This window comes from Strix aluco, chromosome Z (genome assembly GCF_031877795.1).
Source record: "Strix aluco isolate bStrAlu1 chromosome Z, bStrAlu1.hap1, whole genome shotgun sequence".
In the NCBI taxonomy this organism is placed as follows: domain Eukaryota; kingdom Metazoa; phylum Chordata; class Aves; order Strigiformes; family Strigidae; genus Strix; species Strix aluco.
In genome coordinates, this window is record NC_133971.1 from 78095648 (window position 1) to 78107692 (window position 12045).

A 12045-nucleotide genomic window follows, 5' to 3' on the forward strand; every position below is an offset into this window, starting at 1 on the left:
TTTTTTTAATATAAGGCAAAAGTCAGGCTCACTAAGGCCATAAAACTATGTAGTGATGAAGTGGCAATGTGACACACTGCCCTGTGTACAGATACCCTCAGTAGATGAGACATGAGGGAGGTTATATGGCTATATTTAATTTGGTATTTTCTTCCAGTAAGGACATCTCTGTGCAGAACTGAAGCCTGACTCACATTAACGTAAGAGGACAAGCAGGAGTATAAGAAACTGAAGCCAATCTGCAGCACCAACACACCCCTGTGCTGTTTGGTGCTGTGTAAGCAAGCAGCATTGCTAGGATTCTTTATTTCAGTTTTCCTTTACACAAACTGTTCTTAAGGTTTTATATGCTGACTTCAAGAAAGTCTTGCTAAAGCTGAGGCTGACTTTGTGAATCCTGTCTTACAAAGTTATGCTTTTCTCACTGCTTCCAAACAAACAGGGAATCCAGAACTTAAAGTTAAGAATATCACTGACTTAACAAAGAAGTCTTTGAAAATACTTGATCTTCAAGGCAAAACAAGTTACCAACTGGACCTACAAGCCTACACTGCTGGTGGGTTGAGCCCTCCAAACAGCCTCTATGTGGTGACAAAGGAGGACTGTAAGTTGAATATCCCTGTTCATTAATGGTCTTCAGCACAGGGACTGTACAATGTATATAAAGCTGAGCTTATTTTGGTTTTTTTCTGGGTCCCTTAGGTAGTTTGGGCCTACAGTCTAATTTTTAATTTATTTAGTTGATTATTTTTAAACACAAAAATTGGTACAGTTCAGAGTGAGGAAAAGATCCTCTCCTATTACAGCTACCTAGTAGTTCATGGTAATTTATAAAAGAAAAATAACTTCTGAACTAGAATTAAATATGGTGGAGTCTGAACTTAGTCTTCTCAAGCAGCTAGTTGTTTTTGTCAGGTTTCCCATGATGAATATCTGCTAATACATGATGGGAAGAAAGACATTGTGGAAATATCTACCAGTTTCAGAATTATAAACAGACGCCTCTCTCCTTTGAATTCCGTTTTATCGATCCCCTGACAGAAACAAACCCAGAAAGACAGTTAGAAAAAAGAAAGGCTTGACTTCGGGGAATGAGGAAAAAAAAAAAATTCATATGAAAGGCTAAATGCTGGGGTGCAACTAAAATACACAAAAAATCAAACTTGAGGCACTTAACATCAATAGAGGAAGGCAGTGGGAATGTATCGGAGCTAAACCCTGGGGATTAGAAGCATTGTAAATCACATAAAAGGCAGTGCAGTTTGTGCAATGAGTTGTTGGCCTATAAGAGCCATTACCAGAGGTTTGGCCAGCTCAAGTAACAGGGTCGTGCAATTCCAGTGCTTACTGAGAACAGAATTACAGTGGCAATTAGTCTTGTGTTGCACATGAAGCCTTTCGCAATTAAGTAATCATGGAGAAGTATCTGCTAATTCCTGTAGGTATCACTGAATCAGCTCTGTTTATGGATGGACTTTTGCCCTTCCAGCAAAGGGGAAGTGTATCGTATAGGTCACTGTCTGCAGACAACTGTTAGATGAGTTTAATGAAATGGTCTCTAATCTATGGGAATATGAGAAAAGGCATAAAACTTGCTGGTAACTTCATATATATATTTACTGTCTTTTCTTTTTTCATCCCCCAGCTGTAGGATTAATCATTGCAATTCTCATCCCTGTCGCAGTGGTTGTGCTGCTTGGAGTGGTGGCCAGCATCTTCTGCTATCGAAAGAGGGAATGGTAAATGCCTGCATTTGGTTCTAATCTTTTCCTGCATGTGTTTGCTTCAGTGCTAGTGTTTTCCATGATTTTAGTTACTCTTTTTTTCTCCAAGTACCCAGAGATGTCAGTGGCTTTGTTTAGAGGTGGGTGGCAAAAACGCATTGTGGAAGGTGATGGAGAAATTGAGTTGGAGAGAGGTCAGAGTGAGGAATGCAAAAAGGTTTTGTAGGAGCCTGTCTCCCAGTGAGCACCGTTTATAAATAGTTCCCAAATGAAAATAAACTGGCGACATACCGTAATTTGTGAGCCATCCACAAACACTCAGGTAGACAGCCCATCTTCAACTTTTCATAAACGTGGCATATCGAGTTCCCCAGTTTAAAAAAAAAAAGTTTTGCTGTTTTTTCCATTAAATACTTAGGGAAAGTGTAACACATTAAATCTTTGTGCCAGATGTCTTCAGTATTCTGAATTAAAGGGAAATGTCCTGACTCCTTTTGTGTATTCAGAATCTGTTTCAGGGCTTGGTAACTTTTAAAAGTTTGTTCTTTCCTCTTTAAAGGATTAAAGAAACATTTTATCCAGAGATCCCAAATCCTGAGAACAGTAAGGCACTTCAGTTTCAGAAGAACATCTGTGAGGTAACTCTCATTTTAAATCTAGTATTTTAAACTTCGGAAAGGTATTGTGAGTAAAGAATTTTTTTGCAAACTTTTGAGGCTTCTACTCCAATTGTAGAAAAAACTCTGTGGCAGGGAGGAACAGGACAAAGTTACTCAGTAACTTTTGTCAGGTGCTATCTAGAGCTTTCTTGTTAATGTAGTTACTTGCAGTGTTTGAACTGGGAAAGGACTGTTGGATTTCTCTCCTCCTGAACTAATGAAAAGTGTCAGTGCATGATAACAGTGTGGGACTAATGTACACGTCTGTCATAGTGTTAGGAGAAATAGAAAGTGTGGAGAAATTACATGCCATATCCCTAACCTCCTGGTAGACATCATAGCTGAAACTGGGTGTAACATTTAAACAACCTTCTGGAATGGGTTATACAAAGCTGAGATTTGGGGAGAGAGTTCTCAAACACTTAAGCAAGATCCGGAGTCTCTTTAAGTTGGCTAAAATGCTTTTAACATTAACAAGAAAATGTGATGAGCCAGAACATAAGAACAAAACCACTTTTTTTTTTAATATTGTACTAATGGCAGTGGGATGAGTGCAAGCCACAAGCCAATGTACTGGTTTAATTTGGGCAAGTTGTTGCTTTCAGGATTTTCAGGTCTTTTGGCTTAGTCTCCCCCCCTTCTCCTTTTTCTCACCTCAGGGGAATAAGACACTTAAAACACTGGAAATGAACCCATGCACCCCCAATAGTGTTGAAGTGGTAGAAACACGGTCTGCAGCTCCCAAGATTGAAGACACAGAGATGATGTCCCCAGCAGCAGACACCACTGTGCCTGAAGATGGCTCTGACTCAGAAACGGAGAACCATGTGGTTGTGTCCTACTGCCCCCCTATCATTGAAGAGGAGATCTCAAATCCCCCTATGGATGAACCTGTGGGGTCATCTCAGGTGGTTTACATTGACATCCAGTCAATGTATCAGCCTCAGATTAAACCAGAGGAGGAGCCAGAAATAGACTTAGTGACTACAGCAGGCTATAAGCCACAAATGCAGCTGCCTGTCAGTGCTCTGAAAATAGAGAGTTGCTCACCTGCAGAGGAAGAGTTGGATAAAACTGCAGGTTACAGACCTCAAGCAAACACAAATGCCTGGAACATGGACACTCCAGACTCTCCTGGATCAGCTGAAAGCAACAATGAAAATGCATCTTTTGGGAGCCCGTGCTCCATTAATTCTCGACAGTTTCTGCTTCCCCCAAAAGATGATGAAGACTCTCCCAAACCCAGTAACGTAGGGTGGTCCTTTACACACTTTTTTCAGAACAAACCAAATGATTAACAGTAAGTCCTCGTTGCACCTGAACCTGCCTTCTAAATAAGCTCTTATTCCTGATGTTGTAAAGAAAGGAAGAAGAAAAGTGCAAAAGGCATGAATTATTCTTGGAGACAGTCAGCAGAGGTTCTAGTGAGCTGAATGCTACCATGTTTAACTTAGTGAAAGTGATAATATTCCATTTTAATAGAGGCCGAGAGGCCAAAGTTATAGCAATTTAGTTATTACTCTAGTAAAATATATTGGATATAAGGGGTATTGAGTTTAGAGCTCCTGATAATCATAGTCAGAGAACTCTGCCTACCTTCACATAGTGCTCCAAGATTAATATGGTCTCATGCAACTTATAACTTGGAAAGATTGCTTTGCTTTGTTGTAGTTGTTCTCAACTGTGCATACTCAAATGATGCAGCCCCAACAGATTTCCTTACTGAAAGTTTCATTTATAACAAACCTCAATCTAACACACTGAAATGATGTGGTTGGAAACTCTTGAGATCTTTTACCTAGTTATAAACTAAGAACAAATGAGAGTGCTATTTTTTTTTCTCTTCCCATACAAAGGGTATTGTCACTGTTTAACACTTCTGAAGCAATGGCCATTCAAATCTGTTGCTTTTTAACTAGACACTAGTTTCTGTACCTACTGTACAATGTTTATTCAATGTTTGACTCAGGGGTACAAACTTGGGGGAAAAAGTGTAACACTGATTTAAACCTCAACAAGAACTGCATAAAGTTTAAAACTTTTTTTTTTTTAAACTTAGAATGCTCTATATTTTTTCTATCCTTTGGTTAAAGAATTAATCTTTCCTATGTATTGCACTAATGCATTTTGTATTTCATAGCAGCTTTAGCTCCACATCTCCTGCATCAAAGTGATACAGTGCTCCATTCGCCCCTGGTGTTCAGCAGTCTTTGCACTATACAGTAATGTAAGCCATGGGGAAAACCCCTGTCAGCTAACATTAGTTGTCCAAGCAGTTTGGCACGTGAAATTAGAGGTTGTAGTACTAGCTCCCTGAGAACAAATTGCTCTTTGGATGGTCTTTATTGTATTAGCTTTGCCACCTGCTGCCTGGCTGTTCTCCAGTGTCTACCCAATAGGACCTTCTCTACAAATTCTACCTGGGAGTACAAAGTGAGATTTCTCTAGTGGCAGGGAGAAACCCAGGGAGATTTTAGTGCCATTATTTCTACCTCTCCTTTACCAGACCTGTGATGCAAAGAAAGCTTAAATGATGTACATTTGTGTGCTTAAAGGAATGCCCAGAACAATCATCTTTGAAAATGCTTTTTTTCACATATCCATCTATAGGCAGCTGTAATTTTAACATTTCACTGTGTAAACTTCAGACTGTGGCACACATGAATTTCACTAGCTTAAAGGAGAAAGTGCTTTTTACTTTACCTGTTTCCTACTGTAAAACACAGTGGTGAGAGGTCACATGTTAAAGAGCTTGATCTAGAAGGGTGTCCATAAAGTCCTAACTGAATCTTTTTTTTTAGATTTCAGTTTCCTTAGCTACTTTGTGATTTTTTGAATAAATAAGAGGGAGAGTGGTCTTCTAAGCAAGATCCCAAAACAGATAAGGAGGCCGAATAAGGATAAGCCTCCGATAAGGAGGCTAAGCTGCTAGTTGTAAAGGTGTGAGAGGAGACCAGGAGGATGGCTAGAATGGCAATCATTTGGTCTCCAAACCATGTGATCTGGTCATCAGAATAAAACAAAGCATTAGGTTAAACCTAATTGCAGCAATGGATGGTACAGTTTCAGATGTTGGTATATCTCTGCCATCTCCATAGAATGAAAATACAGAGGGATTTCAAAACTGACAAAAAAGCAAAACACTAAATAACATTGAAATCATCATCAGTAACAACTGCCTGTGTGTGCCTCCTGGAAGAGTGAACTGTGAAGAAAGTAAAAATAGATCTCTCTGCAGACCTGACAGAGTGCAAGGTCTGTCTGAAAGAACAGACAGTGCAGATAGGATCTACTTTTGAGGTTGAATCTTGGAATTAGCAGAGCAGCAGGTGAAAAGACAGACAGGCAGTGCAAAGAGCTGGTATCCATCTCTCACCAGATGTTACTGGTGATGAGAAAGTTTCATGCCTAATCTATTATTGCTCAGAACACTAAACTAATACATGAAAGGAAGCAGTTCTGCCCTTTGTGCTTGATAGCTGGAGGTGGCTAAATCCTAATAGTAACAACCCTTTCTCACAATATCTCTTTTTGAGCTGTTTTCTTTTCACTAGTGCAGATTTGGCTTAACGTGTTTATCTCCTAAGATAAATTTTAGATTGTGCTGCCATATGCTTTTAATTGAAAGCAGAAGATGTCACAGACAGTGTGTATGAGTAGTGGTTTGGGTTTTTTATGGATCAGTTTCTCAGTACAGAGGAGCAATCAGTATTGTACGGTGATCCAAACAAAAAAACCCTTTTGTAGCGGAACAGTTGATCATGAAGAATAACCGTGCTTTCGTATGGCTGTGTATTGCAAGAAACAAAACCAAACTGAAGTTTCAGAGTGCTAGCAATTTTTAATTTGGCAGACTGGAAGCCAGGGCACACACAGAGTTCTCAGGGGGCAGCCTAACACCCTTCACAGTGCTCCCATGGTGAATCACTTAAAACACAAGCTTCACATACTCAGGTTTTCCTTTGTGCTGATCTTCCTATTCAGTAAAGGCATCAGCGTTTTATACTGCTTCATTAATTTCTTAGTGATTAGATAGGGAGAAGGTCCACAAATACAGGGTCTGCCTTGATGCTGTCAAAGCACTGTCATCTAATTAGCCAGCACTTTTTTTTTAAACTTTGACTATATATTTTATTTGACTTCCAGGATGTAGGGCAGAAGAGTCCTGTTAATAGAAATGGCTTACCATATGCATCGTCTTGTATCAGTAGCAGAAGAGTGGGGCAGATGGGGGAGAGACACAGGCTTGTGCAGTATATGTAGCATTATTTACTGTTGCTTAATGGTTATGAACCAGTAAGCAGTTTTCATTCCAGCACTTGAAAGCTCAGCTGCTTCACCTCTGTGGTTTTCTTTGAGCCTATTTAGTTCTACCAGTGAGGACTCCCTTCAGATGTCTATCTTAAATCTTCAGCAGTGAATACAAATACCAGATGGGCAGTGAGAGGTTTTGTGCTAATTTAGTGATCATGTGAAGACACCCCTAGGTGCATGGAGCAGGAATAGTGAGTGACAAGGACTGTCAGGAAACAGGCTTGCTTTCTTAGCCCAAGTGCCTTGTTAAACCAGTGAAGCGTCTTTAGGAATGTCTTCGTACCAAATTCACTTTCAAATCACGGTGCTGTTTAGCCTCTAAATGCATTAATAACAATTTTAAGACTAAAACTTTGGGCTTCAGAGGGGATCAGACTCCTTGCACTAGTGCCTTCAGGCTTCCTGGTGAACTTTTTCAGTCAAATTATTTCTGAAAAATGTCTTAGGAAACTTAAAGTACTGCATTTCCTAACCATCATTTTCTGAAAGATCTTATTGAACACTTGTTTTAGTTCTTTTGGCTTTTTGCTTTTTTTTCTATAAGACTAGAAAGTTCAGCTTCTTAAAAAAACATAACAAAACAAAGAAACAACTTCCAGAAGGGATATGACCAGAAGGGATTGTGTCCAAAACACTGTTACTCCTAACTTAGTGCTTCAATCCTCCAGTTGGATCAGTGTTCAGAGATGTAGGCTGTTAATGCCAAGCAATTTCTTTCTGAAGCAAATCATCGGTGCTGCTGCTTCTTATTTTTGAGCCATGCCTGTCATATGTGACAATTTGGGGTTTGTAATGGGGTTTTGTACTGTTCACTGTATGCATGGGACATCAGTCACGTTTGATGCAACATCGTGCACTCTCCTATTTGACACATTCATTATTTTTGTTGTTCTGACATGCAGCGGGATCTGAGATCTTGGGTTTGTATGTTAAATTTTGGGATGGTAGATCTGCATGTGATATACCTCACAGAACTACTAGTTAATCAACAAAAGAGTAAGCTAATACTACAGGCAGGTGGTGAATTACCTCCCCTGCTATGCAATGGCTGCACAGGCAGACTTAGGACCCAATGACTGACATTTGCTGTGGTAGCTGTCTTTATTATCTGTAGTTGCTGCTTTCATGGGTAAACCATTTCCAAAGGGAACCAGTAGCCGTGTTGTCTGTCATGGCACAATTGGCAAATGTGCCGTGTTTTCTTCATCTTTGGTTTACGTAGGGGACCAGAGCTTTTCTCTGCTGGGAACACGGCAGCAGCAAGCTCCTGCTGACCTTGAGTTTCAGGCTGCTCTGAAGAGGCATGTTCAAGCCACCTTTTTTTTTTATTTTTTTGATACATTCGGCTGAGTAAAGCTTAGGGCTGTGGTGTCTCTTGTGATCTTGTCCTCCAAGACACTCAGTTGAACATGAATAGCAGCAAAAATGAAGGCAGTTGGATACATTGGAGACAGAAGGTGTTTAGACATCACTCTGAAAAGGCAATGAGAAATCATGTGCTCTATTTTTAGACAAATACTGCTTTGTAAATAGAATATTTGTATACCTACAAGTAGATAGAAATATAGTGAAAGAATTTGAAATACGTAAGAAAAATGTAACATTTAAAGCATCAGATTGCTAACAAGGTTCCATGTACCATAAATCTATCAAGACCTTCCCATGTAAATAGCATCTTCTGTTCTGCCACAGACTCTGATGAAGACTTCAGTGCAAATGGCATTAATATTTTAACACTAAGAAAAGTCCTAACCCACACATTTGTGCTTACATCATTGTGTACCTAGGTGCATATTACAGAGGAAGTTGGCTTGCAATTCCCAAAGCAGTTTTTTTCAGAGCCCTGTACTTGAATATATGCCTTCTGAGATGCAGTTCTGTCTAGAGGAGACAACTACCATCTGCACTCCTCCCAGCACAGTACATAGAGTTTGTGCTGCTGTGCATTAAGCAGTGCTCTGTGTGGCTGATGCTCAGAGATGCTGTTGGCAGTTTGCAAGATCTGTTGTTGGCTTCTTCTTTGCCTTTTCCTTAGCAAGCCTGGAAACAGTCCCAGACCCCAAATGCCAGACATGGATTCAGAAATGTTGGCGTGTTTAAAAACTAATTTCCTCATGCTTAGGCCTGTCTTAAATTTTTAAATATCTCCTTAGAAGCTGGAAAACAGTTTCTTCCATAACAATTTTCTTTCCTCTCCTCCCCATTTATATAACTCTGGATTTTCCCCAGTGTTTCTAAGATAGCCAGTGTTTGTTTCCTTTTTGCATGTTATGCAAACAAACCTCAGATGATATTGGCAGGGGTTTCTGTAACTTTAAAAGTTGTCCCAGGGTGCATGACAATACTTTTTCCCCACAAAAACGTCTGTTAATTCCTTCTGCTTTTACAACAAAAAAGTCTTCAGAAAACTTTTGTATTTCAGAGAGCGGGGTCTCAGCATCCTCGTGCAGGTGAGCTGGTCTAACGGGGTGCTGCATGAGAGGATGGGGTTAATCCCTCTCCAGTCTCACCCTCTCTTTGTGCTAGTGCTCCCCGGGTGACTCAGTGGTGCAGCAGAGACGATGACATCCTTATTTTTTAAGGGGATACCCAGCAAAATCTCTAGGTAGGTTTTTGGCCTTTCACAAATCAGCACTTCAACTGTTGTTACATGAAAGCAAGCTCCTGTGGAAGTGTATGCACAACTTCCATGAGAAGGTTCAATACCTTTGCAACTCATTTGGCCTCATGTTGAGTAAAATGTAGTGAGTAAAACTTACCCAGGGACAAAGCAAAAAATTGAATGTTCTCTTTTTCATCATTGGGGATGAGAAAAATTTTTAAAAATTAGCTCAAGCAGGGCAAATTAAAATAGAAACTGTCAAGGTCTCACACTTTTTTAGTAGTAATACAATTAAAAAAGAATCCTTGAACATCACTTTGTCAGTGTTTCCTTAGTGTGATTCAAGAGTGGCTTAGGATGAACAACATTTTATGCTTCAAGTTTGTAAAGTTTGTAAAGTTTGTAAAGCAGGGGATAGCAAAAAAAGTTTGTAAAACAGGGGATAGCAAAAATAGTTTGTAAAGCAGGGGGATAGCAAAGAAAGATAACTGAATCGACTTGTGTCTGAAATACTACTCGAAGGTAACACTAATTTGAACTGTGATCCTGTTGTGGCACACAGAACAGCAGAGCTGGTGGAGTCATACAGGTCACCTGAAAAAAAAAAAATGTTGTACTATAATGCTGTAACTTTTAAAATATATACTGTGAACAGGTTCAATGTTTTTTTAGCTCTTTTTATACCATATTTTTTGCAGCATAAATAATTTGTTTAGAGATCTCGTTATGTTCTTTTTTTACAAACATTTTAATGGACTTTTGTTTAATACTAGTGAAAATATTGTTTGCCAATTTGAAATAGTTGTCTATAGAAATTAATTCTGAGAATAAATCAATAAATCAAACTGACAAAATAGTCTTCCTAACACACTAAATCTAATCAGTTATTTAACATATTTCTGTTGCTGAATGACACTGAATTTTTCCAGCTTCCAAATCAGCTATTGAAAAAATATTTCTTTCACAATTTAAACAAAATCATCACAAGGCACTTTAATGAATTTGTAGCATACCAAGTAAAATACTGATTCAACTAAGTGTATCAACATGAAAATTTATTAGCTAAGCAGTTAAACAAATGCATGCTTGAAAAAGAAGCGTGGGATCATGTTGGGGAAATAATATTCCAGTGTGGTGGATGACATTTAAGACTAACCTAACACTAAGATACCAACTTTGCATAAGTTTTAAACCTAGTTTGCTTGGCTGTTGTAACTCCTGTTGTATTGCTTGGGTGTCTAAAAATACGCATGTGTTTAACAATTTTACCATAGTATTGCCATGGAATTTAATAAATATATTTTCTTACACTCTTACATGTTTTCATATTCCTTGCTTGCATGTTTATTTTTAAGTAAGAGTTAAATTCTGCTCATGCTCCAGTACAAACAGAGTTATTTTAACTTTGTGCCAGAGTAAATAACCACAGGATCTGGCAAGCATAGCCTTGGCTGCTTGATCGGCAGTGCGGGTAGTAATGCAGATATTCTCTGAACAGCTTCTCCTAAGCACAGCATGCCGTAGTGCATACATATATGGTTCACTGAAGCCCTCCTGTTCCTGCCATGCGATGTGATGATAGGAAGAAGGTCAGTTGACTTACCCAAGTCCATCTCAGCTTATGGCTCTAGCACAGCTCGGGGCTGGAGATGTGACTTCGCTGCAGGCTTGGGCTGAGGGCTTACAGAGATGAGCAGCCGGAGGCTCTCCATGGTGGACAGGTCTGTGTCATGGACATCCCTATTCTATGATGAAGGACATAGTGGGAAGAAGGGGCCCAGGGTGCACACTGTGGGGCTGGTTTGGGTGGCAGGACATTTTCTCAGTATGTTTCAGTTGAATGATCAGCTTCTGTGGTGGCTGTAACATGGGCCTTATGTTTGAGGTCGTTTATGTCACAGCATGCACTTCTTGTCCTAACAACAGCCAAGGAATTTTGTGGCTCATCTAACCACGGTGTCTGAACTAAGGACTGACACATGGGCTTAGCAGTGTGCAGACAAACAGGTGCCACATCACAGCATGTCACATGAAGCCATGATTGCATGGTGGCACTGTCATCTCTCCATCTCTTTGGAGGCATTCTCAAATGTCAGAGAGCCAATTCATTGTCTTGCAATAGGAGATTGGTGCAGTTTATCAGTGTGACAGCAACTAGGTAGGATGTGTGAGCTCCACTGAGCGCTGGGGAGGTGCAGGATCAAGGGTACTATGTCCTTTAAGCAGGACTGAAGAGTACTGCTCTGAAAAGACTGAAACACATGGCACTGTGGAAATGAGGACAGGCTTTGATTGTTCAAAGGGTGAAATCCCACAGCTGCGCTCTCAAGCTGTACATCTGCTTTGGCCAGTGCAGGAACACCAGGGATAGGTGCAAGACAGGTCTCCCTCCATCATCTGGGCCTCAGGTCTAAAAGAAGTAAAAGGATGATGGTTTTGCAATATCTTCTGAAGATACTGCAAGTAGTTCAGCTATAGATCGTTCAAACCTTGGCAAAACCAGTCTAATACTGTTGGGTTTGATATTTAACAGTTCAGGGACAGCTGGAGCTTCCCATCCATTGGCACAGATGTGCTTACGTGACAGCAGCACCAGAGGAACACGGACAAAGCAGTTTTCTTCACAGGGACAGCACTGTGTCACATCCACGGTGGGTGCAGACCAGTTAGCCTGGGCTGTGCTCTGCCACTGCAGAGTGAATGTGCAAGAGCAGCTGAGAGCTCTGGCCCTGGGAGAGGCGAGTTG

The 12045-nt window shown here is 40.1% G+C and overlaps 1 protein-coding gene across 2 annotated transcripts in view; it reads left to right on the forward strand.

Moving 5' to 3' along the window:
* LIFR (LIF receptor subunit alpha) overlaps positions 1-10615 on the forward strand; it is a 56120-nt gene extending 45505 nt beyond the window's left edge. For both annotated transcript variants that reach the window (XM_074811652.1, XM_074811654.1), the window contains exons 17-20: positions 443-604; positions 1646-1739; positions 2284-2362; positions 3043-10615. In XM_074811652.1, the coding sequence (XP_074667753.1) occupies positions 443-604; positions 1646-1739; positions 2284-2362; positions 3043-3681 (974 nt within the window). In that variant the 3' untranslated portion in view covers positions 3682-10615. The remainder of the gene's footprint in view (positions 1-442; positions 605-1645; positions 1740-2283; positions 2363-3042) is intronic.
* Positions 10616-12045: the final 1430 nt, after the last annotated feature.